Source organism: Salvelinus namaycush, chromosome 1 (genome assembly GCF_016432855.1).
Source record: "Salvelinus namaycush isolate Seneca chromosome 1, SaNama_1.0, whole genome shotgun sequence".
Lineage (NCBI taxonomy): Eukaryota > Metazoa > Chordata > Actinopteri > Salmoniformes > Salmonidae > Salvelinus > Salvelinus namaycush.
The window spans coordinates 9,485,492-9,511,992 of NC_052307.1; the positions used below are offsets into that span (position 1 = coordinate 9,485,492).

At 42.2% G+C, this 26,501-nt stretch overlaps 1 protein-coding gene across 1 annotated transcript in view; it reads right to left on the bottom strand.

Annotated features, from left to right (window-relative positions):
• frmd3 (FERM domain containing 3) overlaps positions 1-26,501 on the bottom strand; it is a 91,302-nt gene that overhangs the window by 45,777 nt on the left and 19,024 nt on the right. The window contains exons 2-3 of the mRNA XM_038996919.1: positions 6,009-6,113; positions 3,521-3,563 (exon numbers count right to left, since the gene is read on the bottom strand). Coding sequence (XP_038852847.1) covers positions 3,521-3,563; positions 6,009-6,113 — 148 coding nt within the window. The remainder of the gene's footprint in view (positions 1-3,520; positions 3,564-6,008; positions 6,114-26,501) is intronic.

Sequence of the window (26,501 nt, forward strand, 5' to 3'; positions counted from 1 at the left end):
TCTCTTCCTCTCCCTCCCTTTCTCTTCTATTGCACATGTTCTAGAACTGAGCGCATGAGTAATAGTTTCTTGATTAATTTATGCTCTGGGAGAAAGAGAGAGAAAGAGAGAGAGAGAGAGATTAAGATAGAGAGAGATATTGAGAGAGAGAGAGATAGAGAGAGAGATATTGAGAGAGATATTGAGAGAGATATTGAGAGATATTGAGAGAGATATTGAGAGAGAGAGAGAGATATTGAGAGATATTGAGAGAGATATTGAGAGAGATATTGAGAGAGAGAGAGAGAGAGAGAGAGAGGGAGAGAGAGAGATATTGAGAGAGAGAGAGAGATATTGCGAGAGAGAGATTGAGAGAGAGAGATTGAGAGAGATTGAGAGAGATATATATTGAGAGATATTGAGAGAGAGAGAGTAAGAGATATTGAGAGAGATATTGAGAGAGAGAGAGAGATTGAGAGAGAGAGAGATTTTGAGAGAGAGATATTGAGAGAGAGAGATATTGAGAGAGATATTGAGAGAGAGAGATATTGAGAGAGAGAGAGATATTGAGAGAGAGAGAGAGATTGAGAGTAGAGGTCGACCGATTAATCGGAATGGCCGATTAATTAGGGCCGATTTCAAGTTTTCATAACAATCGGAAATCGGTATATATATATTTTTTACACCTTTATTTAACTAGGCAAGTCAGTTAAGAACACATTCTTATTTTCAATGACGGCCTAGGAACGGTGGGTTAACTGCCTTGTTCAGGGGCAGAACAACAGATTTTTACCTTGTCAGCTCAGGGATTCAATCTTGCAACCTTACGGTTAACTAGTCCAACTAGTCCAACGCTCTAACCACCTGCCTCACGAGGAGCCCGCCTGTTACGCGAATGCAGTAAGAAGCCAAGGTAAGTTGCTAGCTAGCATTAAACTTATCTTATAAAAAACAATCAATCAATCAATCATAATCACTAGTTATAACTACACATGGTTGATGATATTACTAGTTTATCTAGCGTGTCCTGCGTTGCATATAATCGATGCAGTGCGCATTCGCGAAAAAGGACTGTCGTTGCTCCAACGTGTACCTAACCATAAACATCCATGCCTTTCTTAAAATCGTATATATTTTTAAACCTGCATATATAGCTAAAAGAAATCTAGGTTAGCAGACAATATTAACCAGGTGAAATTGTGTCACTTCTCTTGCGTTCATTGCACGCAGAGTTAGGGTATATGCAACAGTTTGGGCCGCCTGGCTCATTGCGAACTAATTTTCCAGAATTATGACATAACATTGAAGGTTGTGCAATGTAACAGCAATATTTAGACTTATGGATGCCACCCGTTAGATAAAATACGGAACGATTCCGTATTTCACTGAAAGAATAAACGTTTTGTTTTCGAAATGATAGTTTCCGGATTCGACCATATTAATGACCTAAGGCTGGTATTTCTGTGTGTTATTTTGATATAATTAAGTCTATGATTTGATAGAGCAGTCTGACTGAGCGATGGTAGGCACCAGCAGGCTCGTAAGCATTCATTCAAACAGCACTTTTGTGCGTTTTGCCAGGAGCTCTTCGCAATGCTTCAAGCATTGCACTGTTTATGACTTCAAGCCTATCAACTCCCGAGATTAGGCTGGTGTAACCGATGTGAAATGGCTAGCTAGTTAGCGGGGTGAGCGCTAATAGCGTTTCAAACGTCACTCGCTCTGAGACTTGGAGTAGTTGTTCCCCTTGCTCTGCATGGGTAACGCTGCTTCGAGGGTGGCTGTTGTCGATGTGTTCCTGGTTCGAGCCCAGGTAGGAGCGAGGAGAGGGACGGAAGCTATACTGTTACACTGGCAATACTAAAGTACCTATAAGAAATCCAATAGTCAAAGGTATATGAAATACAAATCGTATAGAGAGAAATAGTCCTATAATTCCTATAATAACTACAACCTAAAACTTCTTACCTGGGAATATTGAAGAATCATGTTAAAAGGAACCACCAGCTTTCATATGTTCTCATGTTCTAAGCAAGGAACTTAAACATTAACTTTCTTACATGGCACATATTGCACTTTTACTTTCTTCTCCAACAGTTTGTTTTTGCATTATTTAAACCAAATTGACCATGTTTCATTATTTATTTGAGGCTAAATGGATTTTATTGATGTATTATATTAAGTTAAAATAAGTGTTCATTCAGTATTGTTGTAATTGTCATTATTACAAATAAATGTAAAAAATCGGCCTGTCTCGTTCAGCGTTCTGTCTGTTCAGCGTTCTGTCTCGTTCAGGGTTCTGTCTGTTCAGGGTTCTGTCTCGTTCAGCGTTCTGTCTGTTCAGCGTTCTGTCTCGTTCAGCGTTCTGTCTGTTTCAGCGTTCTGTCTGTTCAGCGTTCTGTCTGTTTCAGCGTTCTGTCTGTTTCAGCGTTCTGTCTGTTTCAGCGTTCTGTCTGTTCAGCGTTCTGTCTGTTTCAGCGTTCTGTCTGTTTCAGCGTTCTGTCTGTTCAGCGTTCTGTCTCGTTCAGCGTTCTGTCTGTTCAGCGTTCTGTCTGTTCAGCGTTCTGTCTCGTTCAGCGTTCTGTCTGTTCAGCGTTCTGTCTCGTTCAGCGTTCTGTCTGTTCAGCGTTCTGTCTGTTCAGCGTTCTGTCTCGTTCAGCGTTCTGTCTGTTTCAGCGTTCTGTCTCGTTCAGCGTTCTATCTCGTTCAGCGTTCTGTCTGTTCAGCGTTCTGTCTGTTCAGGGTTCTGTCTCGTTCAGCGTTCTGTCTCGTTCAGGGTTCTGTCTCGTTCAGGGTTCTGTCTCGTTCAGCGTTCTGTCTGTTCAGCGTTCTGTCTGTTCAGCGTTCTGTCTGTTCAGCGTTCTGTCTTGTTCAGCGTTCTGTCTGTTCAGCGTTCTGTCTGTTCAGCGTTCTGTCTGTTCAGCGTTCTGTCTGTTCAGCGTTCTGTCTGTTTCAGCGTTCTGCCTTGTTCAGCGTTCTATCTGTTCAGCGTTCTGTCTGTTTCAGCGTTCTGTCTTTTCAGGGTTCTGTCTGTTCAGCGTTCTGTCTGTTTCAGCGTTCTGTCTGTTCAGCGTTCTGTCTGTTTCAGCGTTCTGTCTGTTTCAGCGTTCTGTCTGTTTCAGCGTTCTATCTCGTTCAGCGTTCTGTCTGTTCAGCGTTCTGTCTGTTCAGAGTTCTGTATGTTCAGCGTTCTGTCTCGTTCAGCGTTCTGTCTCGTTCAGCGTTCTGTCTCGTTCAGCGTTCTGTCTGTTCAGCGTTCTGTCTGTTTCAGCGTTCTGCCTGTTTCAGTGTTCTGCCTGTTTCAGTGTTCTGTCTGCTCTGTCTATCAATATATCTGTCTTGATCTATGCTCTATCAGAGCTCTGTTTCAGTGTTTTAGGGATGCCTCTCTGTCTCCTTGTTTCGCTGCTGTAGGGCTTGATCTAAGGCTTGTTTCCCACTTCGGAGAGGAGCATAGGCCACATCCCCAGTGCCACATGGGCACCCATACAAACACTATTGCCACATCAAACACTGAGAGAGAACAGAAGGGAACACTTACACTTCATCTGCTTCACTATGGGTTTATTGGGCTCCAGCCAGTGCTGAGAGAGAGAGAGAGAGAGAGAGAGAGAGAGAGAGAGAGAGAGAGAGAGAGAGAGAGAGAGAGAGAGAGACAGAGAGAGAGAGACAGAGAGACAGAGAGACAGAGAGAGACAGAGAGAGACAGAGAGAGACAGAGAGACAGAGAGAGACAGAGAGAGAGAGAGAGAGAGAGAGAGAGAGAGAGAGAGAGAGAGAGAGAGAGAGAGACAAAGACAGAGAGAGAGAGAAAGACACATGGGGAGTGATGTTAAAAAAGGTTGTTCATTGCCCTGAGTGCAGCAGAAAGAAAGAGGAGCATTGTCATTGTGTGTGTTGGCATCAGGGAGAGGCTTTATAAACATGATTATATGTCAAGTGCATATTCATATTTAATTAACATGTAGCATGTTGAGGTGTAATATAGGTATCGGCATAGACCTTGGATTGAGTTGTAATGGTGGTGTAAGGTTCAATGGCCAGGGTTTTTACTGTAGATTAGTGTAGTGTGTGTGTTCTGTCATCATCTCCACTGTCATACCAACAGAATGTCAACTCAGAAACCCTGTATTAAAAACGTCAATTAGACAGCATAAAGGAGGGTAAATAATTTACTGGTCGGATGCCGAGAGATTTTCCGCCACAGCACGGAGACATTGCACATACACCGGGATAAACACCGGAAGACTGTTGCCGTGGCAACCCTCAACCGAAATGAGTCGTCATGAGTTCAGATACGATTTCAGACAAAACATTTGCTCGTCATTCTGCCATGGTGGACCTCCGTTTTATCCTCCGGCCCAGAAAAGCACTGTTCTTTGGTTAATCTCATTCCCATGCACATTCCCATGACTATAAGAGAGAGGTGTTGTTGATTGGATGAGTAGTAAGCTTGTCTCTCAGGGAGATGTATGTACTGGCTAAAAGTAGGCAGCTTTGTATAATGGTTAACAGGTGGAATTAGAGGGCTCGTCAGGACACCCGGACAGATGAATTGGATGACTACCTAAAAGGAGGGATTTGGCGTAATGCACGGTCGTGTCTGGCCCGTCTCTGATGATGATGCTGGGATATTTACTTCCTGCATATCATGATCAAAGAGAGATTGATTCTGCTTGGAGTGATTATGCTTATATCAGAGGGGTTGTGTACAGCAGAACACATACTTCTGTCTCCTATGGATTAATAAAGTATACTTCTTATTCTTGAGGAAGCACATGCACAAACAAACAAACAAACAAACACACACACACACAGACACACATGTCAGGTTGACGTTCATTGTCATGAATCTTGGTCTGGAGAGGCAGAACTGTGTGGTTTCTGCTAGTTGGCAAGCTGCAAAGTAAAAATTGGCTATATTATCGTAAAAATGTATAAAAAATAAATTGTGGGTTAGGGTTAGGAATTAGGGTTAGCAGTGTGGTTAAGGTTAGGGTTAGGCATTAGGGTTAGCAGTGTGGTAAAGGTTAGGGTTAGCATTAGGGTTAGCAGTGTGGTAAAGGTTAGGGTTAGCAGTGTGGTTAAGGTTAGGGTTAGCATTAGGGTTAGCAGTGTGGTTAAGGTTAGGGTTAACATTAGGGTTAGCAGCATGGTTAAGGTTAGAGTTAGGAATTAGTGTTAGCAGTGTGGTTAAGGTTAGGGTTAGCATTAGTGTTAGCAGTGTGGTTAAGGTTAGGGTTAACATTAGGGTTAGCAGTGTGGTTAAGGTTAGGGTTAGCAGTGTGGTTAAGGTTAGGGTTAACATTAGGGTTAGCAGTGTGGTTAAGGTTAGGGTTAGCAGGGTGGTTAAGGTTAGAGTTAGCAGGGTGGTTAAGGTTAGGGTTAGGTTTAAAATCATATTTTAGGACTTTGTGCCTGTGCCAGATTGTGACCACTCTGCAGAGCTGCCTCCAGTACATGAGTCATCTCAATAAATGCCAACCTGCCACAATGTCAGCGTGTGTTAAAGTGATGCTCCAGAGCTTTTGTATAATTTCAGCCAGAAAATGTTGCACAATTGTGTACTATGGCATCCATTTCTTATGTAAACAAAATGTGGGGTGTAATTCGTATTTGTTATAAATTCTAATTCATACAATATGTTACGAATTTGTAACATCCTGGACTGTGTCTTTAAGTGTTAAACAGAATATCAGGCAATGACTGAGAACAGTTATGAGTTGTATATTTAAGCAATAAGGCACGAGGGAGTGAGGTATATGGCCAATATACCACAGCTAAGGGCTGTTCTTAGGCAAGACGTAACATGGAGTGCCTGGATACAGTGCTTAGCCGTGGTATATTGGCCATATACCACAAGCCCCCGAGATGCCTTATTGCTATTATAAATTGGTTACCAACGTAATTATAGCAGTACAAATAAATGTTTTGTCATGCCCGTGGTATACGATCTGTCAGCCAATCAGCACTCAGTGCTCAAACCACCCGGTTTATAATTGTCAATGTATGAGTGTATCTATCTATACCCTCTGTTTCTCTGGGTCGACATATCTGATGCCAAAGTAGTCCTTCTCCAGGAGGCTGTAATGGTTACACACATGATCCACCAGGAACTGGCCCTTGGTTTCTCTCTGTGGGGAAAAAAACACAACAAACTGTTATTACAGCACACTCAATATCAGGGATATATAAAGCATTTGATACCATAATTAGGTTAGATATGCAACACTATTGGAATGATGAAAGGGTACAATGTCCTCATTTACTAGGCATTTGCACCAGTTATTTAACACAGGAATAAATCAGGAAACAGTCCTACACACACGCACGCACACACGCAAACACATATAAAACACCAGTGTCCATCCACAATGCTGTCTCCCAAATAAAGCTGTCTGTAATGGCTGTTCTGTCGGGAGATATTCTAGTCCCAGGTCCCTTTGGGAGATATTCTAGTCCCAGGTCCTGTTGGGAGATATTCTAGTCCCTGGTCCGGTTGGGAGATATTCTAGTCCCAGGTCCCTTTGGGAGATATTCTAGTCCCAGGTCCCGTTGGGAGATATTCTAGTCCCAGGTCCCTTTTGGGAGATATTCTAGTCCCAGGTCCTGTTGGGAGATATTCTAGTCCCAGGTCCGGTTGGGAGATATTCTAGTCCCAGGTCCGGTTGGGAGATATACTAGTCCCAGGACCCTTTGGGAGATATTCTAGTCCCAGGTCCGGTTGGGAGATATTCTAGTTCCAGGTCCTGTCGGGAGATATTCTAGTCCCTGGTCCCTTTGGGAGATATTCTAGTCCCTGGTCCTGTTGGGAGATATTCTAGTCCCAGGTCCCTTTGGGAGATATTCTAGTCCCAGGTCCGGTTGGGAGATATTCTAGTTCCAGGTCCTGTCGGGAGATATTCTAGTCCCTGGTCCCTTTGGGAGATATTCTAGTCCCTGGTCCCTTTGGGAGATATTCTAGTCCCAGGTCCTGTTGGGAGATATTCTAGTCCCTGTTCCTGTGGGGAGATATTCTAGTCCCTGGTCCTGTTGGGAGATATTCTAGTCCCAGGTCCTGTTGGGAGATATTCTAGTCCCAGGTCCTGTTGGGAGATATTCTAGTCCCAGGTCCTGTTGGGAGATATTCTAGTCCCAGGTCCTGTTGGGAGATATTCTAGTCCCAGGTCCTGTTGGGAGATATTCTAGTCCCTGGTCCTGTTGGGAGATATTCTAGTCCCTGGTCCTGTTGTCAGCACATCCTAAATGGAGACTGTCCCTAGTGGTTCTTCACTATATATATAACTGGGTCCTTCACTTCACCCTCTTCCCCTGGTCCTGCTGATGGAGGGGAACCTGCACTTGGCTGAACAGCCTGATTGAATCCAGCTGGTAATCGTCCATTTGCCCTTGCTGTTATCAGTTTTTGATTTACTTAACAATGCTGTCTGCGGCCCTGACCCACAGAGCAGAATCAGGTGCTGAAGCTGTCAGTCCCACTTGCTGTCACCTAGGCAACGCTAAGACTGTCAGTCAAACAGCGTGAAGTGGTCGCTTACAGAACCATGTATGTATGTGGCTCCGGTCCCTACAGCCCATCCCCTGTGACAGTCCACGTCTTTGCTGTTAGTCTCTCCGGTCCCTACAGTTCATCCACTGTGATCCACTGTCTCCTTGATCAGAGCAACACTGGGACTGAAACACCATGAAACATGACACATACAGTATCTGACATACACACCTTTCAGAGAGAAGAGACGGTGGGGGGAAGGATGATATAGAGAGACAGAGAGCAGGAAAGACATTCAGACACAAATACAGACAGAAAGAGACAGAGAGAGAGCGAGAGAGAGAGAGCGAGAGAAAGAAAGAGAGAGAGAAAGAGAGAGAGAAAGAGAGCGAGAGAGAGAGAAAAGAGAGCAGAGAGTCCATTTCATGTCCAACAAGAGGTGGATGCATATTTCAAAGGGCTCAACATTAAATATTAACCTGGTCAGCCTGTCTCTACATAATCTGTCTTAATGAAGCTAAAGTGCTCTCCCCACTTTAGATACAGCCTTACGCAGCGAGACAACGTCTGAGTTGACTTCAACCAGAGCAAAGTGAACTGCAGACTGTATATGTGTGTATCGGTGTGTTACAGTAGGTCTTTGATTATGTGTGTAGCAGTGTGTTACTGTAGGTATTTGAGTATGTACAGTGCATTCAGAAAGTATTAAAACCCCTTGACTTTCTCCACATTTTGTTACGTTACAGCCTTATTCTAAAATGGATTCAATTGTTTTTTCCCCCTCCTCAATCTACAAACAATACCCCATAATGACAAAGCAAAAACAGGTTTTTACAAATGCTAGCAAATGTATTAAAAGAAAAGACTGACATTTCACATTTACATTAGTATTCAGACCCTTCACTCAATACTTTGTTGAAACACCTTTGGCAGCAATTACAGCCTCAAGTCTTCTTTGGTTTGACGCGACAAGCTTGTATTGGGGAGTTTCTCCCATTCTTCTCTGCAGATCCTCTTAAGCTCTGTCAGGTTTGATGCGGAGCGTCGCTGCACAGCTATTTCCAGGTCTCTCCAGAGATGTTTGATTGGGTTAAAGTCCGGGCTCTGGCTGGGCCACTCAAGGACATTCAGAGACTTGTCCTGAAGCCACTCCTGCGTTGTCTTGGCTGTGTACTTAGGATTGCTGTCCTGTTGGAAGGTTAACCTTCACCCCAGTCTGAGGTCCTGTTCACTCTGGAGCATCCCCACAGCATGATGCTGCAAACACCATGCTTCACCTTAGGGATGGTGCCAGCTTTCCTCCAGATGTGATGCTTGGCATTCAGGCCAAAGAGTTCAATCTTGGTTTCACCAGACCATTCCTCTCAAAATGTTTTGAAAAAGCTGCAGCAACTCACTGCCTTCCTGAAGACAAACAATGTATACGAAATGCTTCAGTCTGGTTTTAGACCCCATCATAGCACTGAGACTGCACTTGAGAAGGTGGTAAATGACCTTTTAATGGCGTCAGACCGAGGCTCTGCATCTGTCCTCGTGCTCCTAGACCTTAGTGCTGGTACAGATACCATCGATCACCACATTCTTTTGGAGAGATTGGAAACCCAAATTGGTCTACACGGACAAGTTCTGGCCTGGTTTAGATCTTATCTGTCGGAAAGATATCAGTTTGTCTCTGTGAATGGTTTGTCCTCTGACAAATCAACTGTACATTTCGGTGTTCCTCAAGGTTCCGTTTTAGGACCACTATTGTTTTCGCTATATATTTTACCTCTTGGGGATGTCATTCAAAAACATAATGTTAACTTTCACTGCTATGCGGATGACACACAGCTGTACATTTCAATGAAACATGGTGAAGCCCCAAAATTGCCCTCGCTAGAAGTCTGTGTTTCAGACATAAGGAAGTGGATTGCTGCAAACTTTCTACTTTTAAACTTGGACAAAACAGAGATGCTTGTTCTAGGTCCCAAGAAACAAAGAGATATTCTGTTGAATCTGACAATTAATCTTGATGGTTGTACAGTCGCCTCAAATAAAACTGTGAAGGACCTCGGCGTTACTCTGGACCCTGATCTCTCCTTTGACGAACATATCAAGACTGTTTCAAGGGCAGCTTTTTTCCATCTACGTAACATTGCAAAAATCTGAAACTTTCTGTACAAAAATTATGCATAAAAATTCATCCATGCTTTTGTTACTTCTAGGTTAGACTACTGCAATGCTCTACTTTACGGCTACCCGGATAAAGCACTAAATAAACTTCAGTTAGTGCTAAATACGGCTGCTAGAATCCTGACTAGAACCAAAAAATGTGATCATATTATTCCAGTGCTAGCCTCCCTACACTGGCTTCCTGTTAAGGCAAGGGCTGATTTCAAGATTTTACTGCTAACCTACAAAGCATTACATTGGCTTGCTTCTACCTATCTTTACGATTTGGTCCTGCCGTACATACCTACACGTACGCTACGGTCACAAGACGCAGGCCTCCTAATTGTCCCTAGAATTTCTAAGCAAACAGCTGGAGGCAGGGCTTTCTCCTATAGAGCTCCATTTTTATGGAATGGTCTGCCTACCCATGTGAGAGACGCAGACTCGGTCTCAACCTTTAATTCTTTACTGAAGACTCATCTCTTCAGTAGGTCATATGATTGAGTGTAGTCTGGCCCAGGAGTGTGAAGGTGAACAGAAAGGCTCTGGAGCAACGAACCACCCTTGCTGTATCTGCCTGGCCGGTTCCCCTCTCTCCACTGGGATTCTCTACCTCTAACCCTATTACAGGGGCTGAGTCACTGGCTTACTGGTGCTCTTCCATGCCGTCCCTAGGAGAGGTGCGTCACTTGAGTGGGTTGAGTCACTGACGTGGTCTTCCTGTCTGGGTTGGTGCCCCCCCTTGGGTTGTGCCGTGGCGGAGATCTTTGTGGGCTATACTCGGCCTTGTCTCAGGATGGTAAATTGGTGGTTGAAGATATCCCTCTAGTGGTGTGGGAGCTGTGCTTTGGCAAAGTGGGTGGGGTTATATCCTGCCTGTTTGGCCCTGTCCGGGGGTATCATCAGATGGGGCCACAGTGTCTCCTGACCCCTCCTGTCTCAGCCTCCAGTATTTATGCTGCAGTAGTTTATGTGTCGGGGGGCTAGGGTCAGTCTGTTATATCTGGAGTATTTCTCCTGTCTTATCCGGTGTCCTGTGTGAATTTAAGTATGCTCTCTCTAATTCTCTCTTTCTCTCTTTCTTTCTTTCTTTCTCTCTCTCAGAGGACCTGAGCCCTAGGACCATGCCTCAGGACTACCTGGCATGATGACTCCTTGCTATCCCCAGTCCACCTGGCCGTGCTGCTGCTCCAGTTTCAACTGTTCTGCCTGCGGCTATGGAACCCTGACCTGTTCACCGGACGTGCTACCTGTCCCAGACCTGCTGTTTTCAACTCTCTATAGACAGCAGGAGCGGTAGAGATACTCTTAATGATCGGCTATGAAAAGCCAACTGACATTTACTCCTGAGGTGCTGACTTGCTGCACCCTCGACAACTACTGTGATTATTATTATTTGACCATGCTGGTCATTTATGAACATTTGAACATCTTGGCCATGTTCTGTTATAATCTCCACCCGGCACAGCCAGAAGAGGACTGGCCACCCCTCATAGCCTGGTTCCTCTCTAGGTTTCTTCCTAGGTTTTGGGAGTTTTCTAGGGAGTTTTTCCTAGCCACCGTGCTTCTACACCTGCATTGCTTGTTGTTTGGGGTTTTAGGCTGGGTTTCTGTACAGCACTTTGAGATATCAGCTGATGTAAGAAGGGCTATATAAATACATTTGATTTGATTTGTTGTTGTTTCTGTCGCACTGCTTTGCTTTATCTTGGCCAGGTCGCAGTCGTAAATGAGAACTTGTTCTCAACTAGCTTACCTGGTTAAATAAAGGTGAAATTAAAAAAAACATTTTTTTTTTTAAATCAGCATTTGTGGGTTCGATTACAGGCTCAAAATGGCCAGAAACAAAGAACTTTCTTCTGAAACTCGTCAGTCTATTCTTGTTCTGAGAAATGAAGGCTATTCCATGCAAGAAATTGCCAAGAAACTGAAGATCTCATACAAAGCTGTGTACTACTCCCTTCACAGAACAGCGAGAACTGGCTCTATCCAGAGTAGAAAGAAGAGTGGGAGGCCCCGGTGCACAACTGAGCAGGAGGACAAGTACATTAGAGTGTCTAGTTTGAGAAACAGATGCCTCACAAGTCCTCAACTGGCAGCTTCATTAAATAGTACCCGGAAAACACCAGTCTCAACGTCAACAGTGAAGAGGTGACACTGGGATGCTGGCCTTCTAGGCAGAGTTGCAAAGAAAAATACATATCCTAGACTGGACAATAAAAATAAAATATTAAGATGGGCAAAAGAACACAGACACTGGACAGAGGAACTCTGCCTAGAAGGTCAGCATCCCGGAGTCGCCTCTTCACTGTTGACGTTGAGACTGGTGTTTTGCGGGAAATGAAAATCCTTGATGTCCATCAGTCCACGGTAAGAAAAATTGTCTATAAATCGAGAAAGTTCAGCACTGTTGCTTCTCTCCCTAGGAGTGGCCGTCCTGCAAAGATAACTGCAAGAGCACAGCGTAGAATGCTCAATGAGGTTAAGAAGAATCCTAGAGTGTCAGCTAAAGACTTACAGAAATCTCTGGAACATGCTAACATCTCTGTTGACGAGTCTACGATACGTAAAACACTAAACAAGAATGGTGTTCATGAGAGGGCACCACGGAAGAAGCCACTGCTGTCCAAAAACAACATTGCTGCACGTCTGAAGTTTGCAAAAGTGCACCTGGATGTTCCAAAATATTCTGTGGACAGATGAAACTACAGTTGAGTTGTTTGGAAGGAACACACAAAACTATGTATGGAGAAAAAAAGGCACAGCACACCAACATCAAAACCTCATCCCAACTGTAAAGTATGGTGGAGGGAACATCATGGTTTGGGGCTGCTTTACTGCCTCAGGGCCTGGACAGCTTGCTATCATCAACGGAAAAATGAATTCCCAAGTTATCAAGACATTTTGCAGGAGAATGTTCAGCCAATCGAAGCTCAACAGAAGTTGGGTGATGCAACAGGACAACGACCCAAAACACAGAAGTAAATTAACAACAGAATGCCTTCAACAGAAGAAAATATGCCTTCTGGAGTGGCCCAGTCAGATTCCTGACCTCAACCCGATTGAAATGCTGTGGTATGACCTCAAGAGAGCAGTTCACACCAGGCATCACAAGAATATTGCTGAACTGAAACAGTTTTGTAAAGAGGAATGGTCCAAAATTCCTCCTGACTGTTGTGCAGGTCTGATCCGCAACTACAGAAAATGTTTGGTTGAGGTTATTGCTGACAAAGAAGGGTCAACCAGTTATTAAATCCAAGGGTTCACATACTTGTTCCACCCTGCACTGTGAATGTTTACACGGTGTGTTCAATAAAGACATGAAAACATATAATTGTTTGTGTGTTATTAGTTTAAGCAGACTATGTTTGTCTATTGTTGTGACCTAGATGAATATCAGATCAAATTTTATGACCAATTTATGCAATTTATGCAGAAATCCAGATATTTCCAAAGGGTCCACATACTTTTTCTTGCCACTGTAGATCTACAATGAGACATTGCAGAGATCTAGCTTCCGGACTTAATATAAAACTTAAGTCATCGGCATACATGGACACCTCTGATTTTAAGCCTTGGATTTCTAATCCTCTAATGTTGTTTGATAGCTAGCATTTCGATGGCCATAACGAATAGATATGGTGACAGCGGACACACTTGTTTAACGCCTCTTGACAATTCAAAACTCTCTGAGAAGTAGCCCTTATTTACTATTTTACACCTGGGGTTGCTATACGTTACTTTTACCCATTTTATAAGAGAATCACCAAAATTGAATAAATCCAGGCATTTCTAACTAAAATCCAGTCTTACTTTATCACATGCCTTTTCAAAATCCTCTATAAATACCAGGCCTGGCTTCTTAGATGTTTCATGATGTTCTATTATTTCTAGTAGTTGTCATATATTATCTCCAATGTATCATCCATGTAAAAAACCTGTCTGATCAGGATGAACAATACCTGGCAAAACCCTTTTAATTTTGAATGCTATGCATTTCGCTAGTATTTTTGCATCACAACATTGAATTGTAAGGGGCCTCCAGTTTTTTAGATAGACTGGATCTTTATATTTGCCATCTGGGTCTTGTCTTAATAATAGTGAAATCAGACCTTCCTGCTGAGTACCTGACAGACTACCATTTCTATAGGAGTAGTTAAAACAATCTAACAATGGAGCTTTTAATATATCAAGAAAGACTTGATATATCTCTACCGGTATGCCATCAAGCCCTGGGGTTTTCCAGACTGAAAGGATTTAATAGCCTCAAAAAGTTATTCCTCTGTAATTTGGCCTTCGCATGGATCTTTCTGTACATTTGTTAATTTTCCATTTTTTGTATAATTTGGAAAGAATTCCTTACCGTAATCTTCATTCCGTGGGAGAGGATGAGATCGAAAAGAGAACATCAGCTTGAAATATTTAGCTTCCTCTTTTAAAATATCATTCGGAGAATCATAGATGACTCCGTCTTCAGTAATGAGTTTCTGCAAATTATTTTTGTTAGCGTTCCTGTGTTGGAGATTCAGGAAGAATGTTGTGCATTTTTCTCCATATTCCATCCAGTTTGCTTTATTTTTGTAATAGACTACATTAGATCATTCTTGAATAAGTTCCTCAAGTTCTTTTTGTTTTTCCTCTAACTTATTTTGTATCTCTGTAGTATTGTTTTTATTGCTATCTACCTGTACTATTAGTTCATGCATTTCCCTTGTTAGTCTTGTCTCTTTAGCCAGAAACTGCTTTTTTATTATTGATGAACGTTGAATTGAATGACCTCTGAAGGTACATTTAAAGGTATCCCAAACAATAAGTGGATTTTCTGTTCCTATATTATACTGGAAAAATTCAGTTATAAATTATTTAGTCTTACTTAAAAATAAGTTGTCCTCCAGTAAACTTATGTTATGTGAAGGCCAATTAGATGATCCGATCGCATTCTGTCTTCAATTAAAACTTTTTTAACCTTTGATACAAGAGAGAAAGAGACAAGAAAGTAGTCAAGATGACTACCTTGATTAAGTCCCCTCCATGTACAGTATATCTCACTAGGTTGGGATTTTTTTTGTCTCCAAATATCCACTATTTCTAATGTGTCCATAATATTTGTGATTTCCTTAATTTCCTTAAAGGCACGGTGTTGATAGTTTGTAAAGTGATTTCCTTTACGGTCGATTGAGGTACTTAACACTGTGTTATAGTCCCCTACCATAATGATTTGATCATTTGTTGCCTGTAATTTCAATAAATTGGTATAAATATTTTCGAAGAAGTATGGATCATCCTGATTTGGACCATATAGATTAATGAGCAAAATCTCTTTTTTTGTCCACTTTCATATTCAATTAATATCTTCACACCTTTTGAGTTCCTTTGTCCATGACAGAAAATTATTTCACCACCCCAATCCTTTTTCCACGCAACTTCATCTAAGGATGTAGAGTGAGTTTCCTGTAAACAGTATATGTTATATTCCTTTTCTTTTAGCCACGTAAAGACTGATCTTCTTTTTTTATAATCTGCTAAACATTTACAATTATAACTGGCGATACTTATTTCACCCCTTACCATAACTAGATACTATTCTCAGTCTAAATTGACCATAATTAGTGCTTGTAAAGTTACTGCCATCAGAGGTATAATGATGGTCAAAAGTAGAGCTTTCAAATGTCTGATAATTAGAATTCAAAATATAGGTTCTAGCAATATATATGTTTTATTCCCTTGACTGTTTGCTTGTGAGCGAATGCCACAGATATTAGAAAATTGAGAAGATATTATGTGTGTAGTAAATCTGAGTTGATGTTGATGTGTATGATATTGGATGTGATTTAGTGAGAGTGAGAGTGTATACGTCTGTATAAGAGTAAGACTATAATGTGTGATGTCCAATAAATAATAACCCCGGCAATTTGCGTGTCTATGTGTGTTACATGTAGTGCGTATAGCCTTAATACACATGATGAAAATTGTAATCCATATCGTATCACCATCATAGTTGCATCATAATTACCTTTCACTTCTTATGGCTGCAGGGGCAGTATTGAGTAGCTTGGATGAAAGGTGCACAGAGGTGCCCAGAGTAAACGGCCTGCATAGTATTGGATAGAAAACACTCTGAAGTTTCTAAAACTGTTTGAATTATGTCTGTGAGTATAACATAACTCATATGGCAGCAAAAAACCTGAGAAGTTCCACTTCCTGTTTTTATTTTTTCTGAGGCTGCTAGATTTTCAACCAAGCTCCCATTGAAATTACAGCGAGATATGGATGAGTTTTCACTTCCTACGGCTTCCACTAGATGTCAACAGTCAATAGAACTTTGTCTGATGACTCTAATGTGAAGGGGGGCCGAAGGAGACAGGAATGATTCACCACTGCCATGAGGTGACCACACATTGAACACGCGCGTTCACGTGAGAGGCAGCTCCGTTCCATCGCTCAACTGAAGTCAATGTAATTCTCCGGTTGGAACGTTATTCAAGATGTATGTTAACAACATTCTAAAGATTGATTCAATACATCATTTGACATGTTTCCACTGACTGTTACGGAACTTTTGGACATTTCGTCACGTTATAGTGGACGCGCTTTGTGACTTTGGAATTGTTTACCAAACGCGCTAACCAAAGTAGCTAATTGGACATAAATAACGGACATTATCGAACAAATCAAGCATTTATTGTGGACCTGGGATTCCTAGGACTGCATTCTGATGAAGTTCATCAAAGGTAAGGAAACATTTATCATGTATTTTCTGGTTTCTGTTGACTCCAACATGGCGGCTAATTTTACTATTGTTCTGAGCTCCGTCTCAGATTATTGCATGGTTTGCTTTTTCCGTATTTAAAAAAAAAATCTGACACAGCGGTTTCATTAAGGAGAGGTATATCTATAATTCCATGTGTATAACTTGTATTATCATCTACATTTATGATGAGTATTTCTGTTGAAACGATGTGGCTATGCAAAATCACTTGATGTTTTTGGAACTAGTGAATGTAACGTGCCAATGTAAACTCCGATTTTTTTATATAAATATGAACTTTATCAAACAAAACATACATGTATTGTGTAACATGAAGTCCTATGAGTGTCATCTGATGAAGATCATCAAAGGTTAGTGATGAATTTTATCTCTATTTCTGCTTTTTGTGACTGCTATCTTTCGCTGGAAAAATGGCTGTGCTTATTGTGGTTTGGTGGTGACCTAACATAATCGTTTGTAGTGCTTTCGCTGAAAAGCATATTTGAAATCGGATACTTTGGTGGGATTAACAACAAGATTACCTTTAAAATGATATAAGACACATGTATGTTTGAGGAATTTTAATTATGAGATTTCTGTTGTTTGAATTTGGCGCCCTGCACTTTCACTGGCTGTTGTCATATCGATCCCGTTAGCGGGATTGCAGCCATAAGAAGTTTTAACATCATTGAAAAACACATCCCTGCATTTCCATAGCAATTGACGTTTCACGTGATCATGAAAGAGACCTTGCATTACCATAGAGACGGCTTCACTACAGAACAAATGTATCCCGTACAATATGTTATTATCCCCAATGTCCCTATTCTGACATCTTCCCCTTGCTTGTTGTAAACATATATAGACATGTAGACAAAGACATAGAAAAGACAAACAAGAAAAATATTACATTATAGAACAGTTGTCAAGAGAGGGAGAGAAGAGAGCGAGATCAAGTGTGTATGTGTATGTATTAGTCCGTATGTGTAAGTGAACATGTAATAGAGTACGTGTGTGTTCATATCTACTTCATAGTGTTCAGATATTTTTACAGTTCCCATACTTTTATTTTTTTCGTAACCTGAAGTCCCTGTAGAATTTAGTACAGCCATGGTGTTATGGAGCTGTCTCGGGAATAGCTGTCCCTCTATAAAGAGTTTGTCCATAATGAGAAAGCACACTTACTCCTCTCCCTCTGTTGCCTCTGTACAGGATACAGTCTCTTGCGACGTTCATTTTTCTCCCGTGAAAATTGGTCATTGAGACCGAATTTGGTCCCTTTATGCTCCCTTCCCCTGCTTTGATCATCTCCTTTTGTTGGTAGTGTTCAAAATTTTGCGCTGATCGATAGTGGACCCTTGGTCTGTCGCTCTGAGCTCCAAGTCTGTGTACACGGTGGAAAGCCACCTTGTTTACAGTCTCTAGAGGAAGTTTCAAGGCGGATTGCATGAATTCTCTGGATTATTGGATGCGTCCTCAGGAATCCCAGAAAATATTAGATTTTCACGCATGCTACGACTTTGTATATCAAGCAGCGACTCCTTCATCACCCTGTTTTCCCTGAGTAGACAATTCATTTTAGAATCGTGGATTTTTACCTTGGCTGTGAGTGCCTTGTTCTCTCCTTGGAGCGTGAAAATTTCACTCTGGCTAAACTCCAAACTCCCCCTCAGCCCTGCTACCTCCTCACACAACTTTTCCAGTGTTGCATGGATTCCAGCCAGAACACTAGCCTCTACTTCAACGGTAAGTAAATCGTCCGTGTCTGTAGATGAATCTGTTTTTCTTTTTTTGTCCGGTTAGAGTTCTTTTGTGAGGTAGTCGGATCTTTCCATGATGGAGTATGTTGTTCCTCCATAGTGTAAAGCTGTTGGTACTCGTCAATTTCCCTCAGGATCTCCTTAGTATCCAGGTTGGCTCTTTACTTTTTTCAAAAGTTTTTAACAATGTGTCTTTCCCACGACGACGACCGGTGTCTGTAGTACAGCCACATAGCACTGTTGTTTGGTCAACTGTGTTTCCTAGCTGTTAAAAGCTAAGTGCTTTGCGGAATCCACGCAAAAACAAGTTTGGTAATCTTAATTAATAGTGGTTTTGTTTTAATCAAAAATAACAAACCGGGTGTTTTCCAGCATACAGTGTTCAGTTGTGCAATCTGACCAGAGAATCTTGTTTCTCCTTTAGGTGCTTTTTGGAAAATTCCAAGAGGGCTGTCATGTGCCTTTTACTGTGGAGTGGCTTCCGTCTGGCCACTCTACCATAAAGGCCTGATTGGTGGAGTGCTGCAGAGATGGTTGTCCTTCTGGGAGGTTCTCCCATCTCCACAGAGGAACTCTGGAGCTCTGTCAGAGTGACCATCGGGTTCTTGGTCACCTCCCTGACCAAGGCCCTTCTCCCCTGATTGCTCAGTTTGGCGGCCAATTATAGTCTTGTTGGTTCCAAACTTCTTCCATTTAAGAATGATGGAGGCCACTGTGTTCTTGGGGACCTTCAATGCTGCAGAAATGTTTTGGTACCCTTCCCCAGATCTGTGCCTCGACACTATCCTGTCTCGGAGCTCTACAGAAAATTCCTTCGTCCTATTGGCTTGGTTTTTGCTCTGACATGCACTGTCAACTGTGGGACCTTATATAGACAGGTGTGTGCCTTTCCAAATCATGTCCAATTAATTTAATTTACCACAGGTAGACTCCAATCAAGTTGTAGAAACATCTCAAGGATGATCAATGGAAACAGGATGCACTTGAGCTCAATTTCACATCTCATAGGTCTGAATACTGAATACTTAAATAAGCTATTTCTGTTTTTCAATTTTAACACATTTGCAAAAATGTAAAAAAAAGGTTTTTCACATTGTAATTATGGGGTATTGTGTGTAGATTGATGAGGGAAAAATGCATTTAATCCATTTTAGAATAAGGCTGTAAAATAACAAAATGTGGAAAAAGTCAAGAGGTCTGAATACTTCCTGAATGTACTGTATGTGTGTATCGATGTGTTACAGACGGTCTTTGAGTATGTATGTGCACTTCTCTAAGCTGTGACACTTTCGGTACAAACCAGCCTCCCACTCCAGACTGCAGTGAGATGTCGGCTTAGAAATACAAACAAAACCCCACATGCTCATTATTGGTACTCACACATTAATCTCTAGCGGACAGACTACGTTCTTTCTTCTTTTGTTTTCTACTGCTCCTCAAGCAAGGGGGGAGGCAGATGACATCACAAAGTCACCATAAAACCAACTCCTTGAAGTTTGCAGTTGTGTCTAAAAAACACTATTTAGCTCCTCCCCCCCAAAAAATACTTGGGATATCGCATTACAACAGAAAAAGTTCAGAAATCACTGGAGGATGTCTGTGCCCCAGTTAGAGGGGCAGGTTGGTAATTAATATGCATGCCAGCTTAATTATAACTGGTCCTTATCTCAGCTAACCAAATTTATTTCACTACAAGCTATCCCTAATTGGCTGCATGAAAGCACTGCGACAAGAAACCTGTTAATGCTTCAGATTCAGACACATGAGACAATCCTATCTGCACACACAGCAGAGGGGGATGAGAGGGGAGGAGAAAGAGATAGGGGTGAGAGAGAAAGAGTGTGAATTTTAGGTTGAGCGGTAAAGAACGTATCCTGAAAACGGACATGGTGACTGAGCTGAAGGGTGTAATCATGAGGGACAGTGTGTGGGTGGGTGTGTGTGTGTGTGTGTGTGTGTGCGCGAGTGTTTTTTGTTTTGTTAACCAACCTAACCCTAAAAAATGTACAAAAGAAAAAAAGAAGAAAAATAAATCCTTTGTCTCTCTGTGTCGTCGCTCTGTGTCGTCTCTCTGTGTCATCTCTATGTCGTCTCTCTGTGTCGTCTCTCTGTGTCGTCTCTCTGTGTCGTCTCTCTGTGTCGTCTCTCTGTGTCGTCTCTCTGTGTCGTCTCTCTGTGTCGTCTCGCTCATACATTTCCTTCAGTTCGCAAGAGGCTGAATGTATCTCACCGGAGAAAGCATCCAAGCCAACAAAACAGCGCCCCTCTGTCTCAGTATGTGTAGAGAGAACAGTCTATGACTTGGGTGACTGGAGTCTTAGACAAATTTTTGGGCCTTCCTTTGACACCGCCTAGTATATAGGTCCTGGATTGTAGGAAGCTTGGCCCCAGTGATGTACTGGGACATACGCACCACACTCTTTATTGGCTTACGGTCAGATACCGAGCAGTTGCCATACCAGGCAGTGATGCAACCAGTCATGATGCTCTCGATGGTGCAGCTGTAGAACTTTTTGAGGATCTGACTAACTAACTAAACAATCACAGAAATACTTAACAAACAAAACAACAAACATTCCCGAACTGTACTCTGAAGTTTCCATTCTAACAACCACGAAAGACTTTGATCTTTGAGGAAACGCAACCAGAAAGACTCTGATGAACTCTCCAGCAGACAGACCGGATTCCAGCAGAGAACACAACAACGACATACGGGCGTAAATATAAATTGCAATTTATTTCCGAATGAGGGACCGTTCATGGGCAAAGGATCAGCATTTCAATTAATCGATTTGATAAACTAGCAGGTCATATAATTTTGTCACATTTAACGTTGGTAAAGACACTGCATATGGTGCCCCGTGTGAGGTATCTAAAACAGGATGAGGCATTTATTTTGAATCATGTATATATATTAATTGTGCAAACAGATTACTGTACAAACAGACTGCGTTAGATACGAATAGAGCCGTGTGATGTGTGTATTGCTCATAGTTGTCCCGGTGTCGCGTATCAGATGACGTCAGAGTGTCTTATGAGTTGTTAAATTCCAGATTTAGCCCATTTGGCCAAACGGTACAAATTCTGTCGGTCAATATTAATTTCTAGAGCAAGGGCATAGATCCAGTAATGTTAGAAATTTGAATATAAATCTGTTTGGTGACCGAGCCGAAGTGTTGTCTGTCCGCCTATCACGCAGAGCCAGCGTGGGTAGGCCACAGGCGTATCTGTTTTTATGTTCCGCGTATGTTGGTAATATAATGCTAGCAAAGAGTATGCCGAATGGGTTAATGTGAGACGTCACTAGTAAACCCACTTTCCATGTTGTATGTAATCCTTTGTGCTGTGGGAACAGTATAAGAATAGCTAGCGGGCACAAGATGCTACAGCTAACGAAGGAATAGCAGCAATTTTGTTTTCCTGTGTCACTGCTAAACTCTTCCGTCTTGGGCGACGGAAGAGTTCCGCCATTGTACTTCCGTTCGAGTTCAGCTTTGTGCGAACAGTGACCCCTGGTGGTGAAGAATCGCCAGTACATTTCTTTAAAAATAATTAGTTAGGTGACACCCAAAAGTGGATCACCTTTAACAAGTGGTTACTTATGATATCCAGCCAATTGCAATTTGTTGGATATCGATATCTCATTCAATTTAACTAATAATTAAAATTGCCAGATTTACCTTTACAGGTGGATCTTTGAAATAATAACCAAATTGATTGGTTTTCTACAATGAGACAATTTAAACTTTTCTAATATTAACCTAGATGAACCAGCTCTTCAGGTTAATTAAAGTTTAATTCCCAAATAGCCTGTACAGGTTTGATTTATCATTAACATTGATTAAGTCAGTAAAATTTGCTTTTGCAAAGCCCATTCAGGACTACCCAGTACTGAATGAAGTCCCGACATTCCGCGGGAATCCCATGTGGCTTCGGCCTTAGAGAGAAATGAACCTAGTGGTGAATGTACCACAACATTTGCTCTAGTGGATACACTTGATAATCTAGACAATCTCAATTAATTGGATATCATCGTCTCATTCAATTTAATAAGTTAAATTGTCTAACATAACTTTTCAGGTTCTTCCAATTAAATGAGACATTTTAAACTCAACAATATTAACTTAGATGAACCAACTTCTCAGGTTAATTAAAGTTTAAATTCCCAGATAGCCTATCCAGTTATGATTAATCATTATCATTGACTAATCAATTCAATTTGCTTTTGCAAATTCATTCACTGTCACGGCCGTCGAAAGAATGTTGCCAACAAAACAATAAATAACAAAAATGACCGTGAAGCTTACAGGGCATAAGTGCCACTAACAAAGTCAACTTCCCACACAGAAATTAGGGAAAAGGACTACCTAAGTATGGTTCCCAATCAGAGACAACGATAGACAGCTGTTCCTGATTGAGAACCATACCCGGCCAAAACAAAGAAATACAAAAACATAGAAAATAGAACATAGAATGCCCACCCAAATCACACCCTGACCAAACCCAAAATAGAGACATAAAAAGCTCTCTAAGGTCAGGGCGTGACATTCACGTCCAACTCCCACATTACTGGTACAGTACTGATGGCTCATTAACACCTATAAATAGATTCAAATCGTTGTTGCAGCTTCCAACGTATTCCAAAACCAAAATAGGAACATTATTTTTATTTGTTTATAAATGTTCTAATAATGTGCAAGCTATCAGAGGTAGTGGTTCCCAAATTAGTGCAAATTAGTGAAACCTCGCCCATAAAATGATTGATCTCTGACCTCAGCAGCGATACCAACCCTAACTATGCCATTAGCGGGAAAACAGTAGAAATCACGACAAACGCTCTCCAAAATCAACCATCGGGTGCAGGCCTTGTAAAGGTTTACTTCCGTTTAGCCCTGATGTCTTGCCATCCAAGATTGGCATTGGTCCAATACTGCAGTGCACAGCTGAAGCACGAGCAGGACACGGTAGACATAAAGAGGCAGGTGGAGAGAACCGGGAAACCGATGACAAGCGCAGAAAGGGAAATATTCTGCTAGCTATGGAACTGTGTTAAAAAACTGAACAATTAAATGTAATTGCAAAAACGTATGACTTCTACACGAATAAAATCGCATTCTACAGGAACAACTCGATTTATTTAGCCAAAACTAAATACGATGATTTCCACGCCAGACTAGATAAATCTGAAGTGTTATCTACAAACAGGAGCGCTCAACTTGATAACATGCATGCAGTTTTGTTGAACGTTACTCAAAGTAACAATGTTCTCTCAACATGCTGCAGACCAAAGACGATCAGTGAATGAACACAATGACTAAGTTGGATGACAGGTCAGCAGAACTCATTGAAGTCGCTGAGCAAATGAATGATGAGAGAACTCAGGTGATGAAGATGGAAATATTGATTTCTAAGGGAGGAAATCTCATCTCGCTCCGTACTCAAGACCTCTATCTGCAAACATTTGAGACTGAAAGGAGCAAATGCGACACTCCCGTGTCCAAAATCAGTACTCTAAGTGCTCAAGTGGACTCTGCAATGCAGCAGAATACCACCCTTAGGTACAATCTGGTGGAATTCCAGAACGGTCACGCGCTACAGTGTGACTACCCAACCAAGCAACCGGAGTGAAGACGATAGAAGGTTTCAGACTTTGCCTCCCTCAAGTGTCCCTCAGTCTTCTCCTCTGAGTAATATGGCGCCTCTTCGCCAACAAAGCCAAACGCTTGGCTTCTCCTCTTAACCTTTAGGCCCCAATTTGCCCACAGGATGAAGCCATCCCTCTCCGCCCGCTTGGCGTTGAACACCTTGACAAAATCGTCAAGAATTTCCCCACCTTTGACTCCGTTCCAGGTCAGCCAAACGATACTGAGACGTTCCTATCTGACATAGAAGACGCATTGGATGGCTACCCGAACGCTACGGGTTCTGACAGGGTTTACCTTGTCATGTGTCTATTCGAACGTCGAATAGACGCGTGACGAGGTTAATTTGTCTACAGCAGCAACATGTGCTTAACGACTACGCTAAACTTGCCATAGCTTTGAAATTAGAATTCAGTGGTTCTACGACTCGCAAACACGATAGCTCACTGGCTAACACTGTCAAACAAGCTCGGAATGAACACCCACAAGCTTGCTATCATAGGCTTTGTTCAGCTTACTTTGGCCTACTCACTGCAACAGGAATGGAAGAACTGTTACCATTCAAACAAATGTTTCTGTCGAACATGTATCCCACCTTAATTACCTACTTGGGCCCTACAGCCCACATTGGCTTGCCTATCTTACAACTCAAAGAGCTTACAAGCACAGCTTTTGAGGAATTAAAAGCTTGCAACGCTAACATGCTGACCAGACCGGACACGCTGCGTGCGCGAGCGTCGCAAAATACATTTTGAAATCCTTGTTATTCAATTATTGCACCCACACTGCTCGCGAGCGTCTGCGACGCCAAGGGCTAAAATAGAACTCATTCCTATTTCTGACGCAGATCGCGCTGCAAGTCCTGCCTCTCCCATCTCCTCATTGGTTTATAGAAGCAGGTACCCACGTGCCATCTCCTCATTGGTTATACCCACGTGGGTGATTGAAAGGCGAACTGTTTTGCCGGTAGTCGTGGTAATACAATGAAAGTTTAGATGCGATCACCATATAAGTTAAACGATGAAAAAGCCTGGAAGGAGGAGAGATGACTAGAAATGATTCGGTTGGCCGTTTTATGTGTGGATTAATTGTAGGAGTAGAGGTCCTTGTGCATTTCAGGTAAAATAACAACTCAATGTTTATATCCCAGGACAAATTAGCTAGCAACAGCAAGCTAGCTAAATAGGACAAATTAACGTTAGCTAGCAGGAGCAAGCTAACTAGCTAAATTGCCATACATGTTTAATGCTTTTCGACCTGTCCCCAAATTAATGTAATTGGTTCAGAGTTCGTTTTGAAATTTTAACCTGCATGTCGTGATCGCGTTTGGTGTAGGGGGGCAAAATAAATGTATGCACGATAGCACACGATGGCGCACGTGCGCAGCCGGTTTGGGTTCCGTGTAAGAGCCCTGACCACTCGGTTTTGAAGTTTGTCCAGGAGCACTCACTCCAATTAGAGGGTGCATTGTCAGGTATTGGAGTGTTGAGAGATGACGCACAACAGTGGTTTCTACCACGAAACCATGATTCCAATAACCACCGCGGTCGAAATAACTGTAAAGTACGTCGCCATCGAAACGACTACCGCTACAATTGACCTGTTCGCCAGGTTCCTGCACCCAACCCACACAAAGTGTCAGAGCACAAGGGTAACAAAGGGTTAAAGGACAATCAAAACGTAGACCAATGTTCTATAGAAGTTCCATTACGTGAAGAACTAAAGTGAGAATTTTTTTAGAAAAGGGTAAAAGATAAGTCACAAGGACTAGACGGGGAATTACCGGACACCAGGTCCGCAGGAATTAACACCCTTAGCAAGGACATTAAAATTAACATTTCTCCCGCTCTCACTCGAGACCCTATCCAGGGCCCACTTGATCAAGAAACAAGCCCACAGGCTTTGTCTATAGACTCTGATACAAAGGTTACGAAGAAAAAGGTCAAAAGCTTCGTTAAAGCCAAGCCCACTCAAAATCCGAAAAGTCGATCTGCTTTCACCTTGAACAGAAATGGCACATCACGTCATTGCGAACGACGACTCCACTTTGTGGAAATATGTCCACTAAATATGTCCACTGCGAATCTAAACGGTTATACCTGGAAACAGTCCTGGAGGACTGCTTAACATGTGCTAATTGAGTCAGGCGCAACAATATCGCTCATCTCTCAAACATTGTTTGATGATCTCAAAAGGGCTTTGAAGCCAACTAAACGTTGTTTAAAAGTGGAACGATGTGACACTACACTTCAACGTTTCACTCAGACTACCTCGCCTCTCACATTGAGAGTCATGCTGAAACTACACTTCCAGGACGTATCGCTCGTTCACCCTGTCTATGTTACCAGCCTCAAATCTGAACCCCTGCTACTTGGAGCAGACTTGATAGATCGGTTACTCCCACTGATGGATTGGAAAACCAACCATGTATGGTCACAGGCCACAGTGCCTTCTCCACTGACCACACTGTCTACCCCTAACACTAGCTGCAACACAGTCATTCACGAGGGGTATCTGTCGAAAGCACCCCTTGGGAAAAAGACGTTTCGAAACCTCTTGGTGCAGAATCTGATCTAAGGAGATATTACGATATCTCGACACATTCCATCAGCAAACCTGATTGAGCATTCTTTTCATGATTTCGAGCCAGCAGTCTCTGTGAATGAGCAACTTCCCTCCTCCTTGAAGTCGTGCAATACTGTAGTTGAGATAAACTTCTCTTGCCCTTCGGA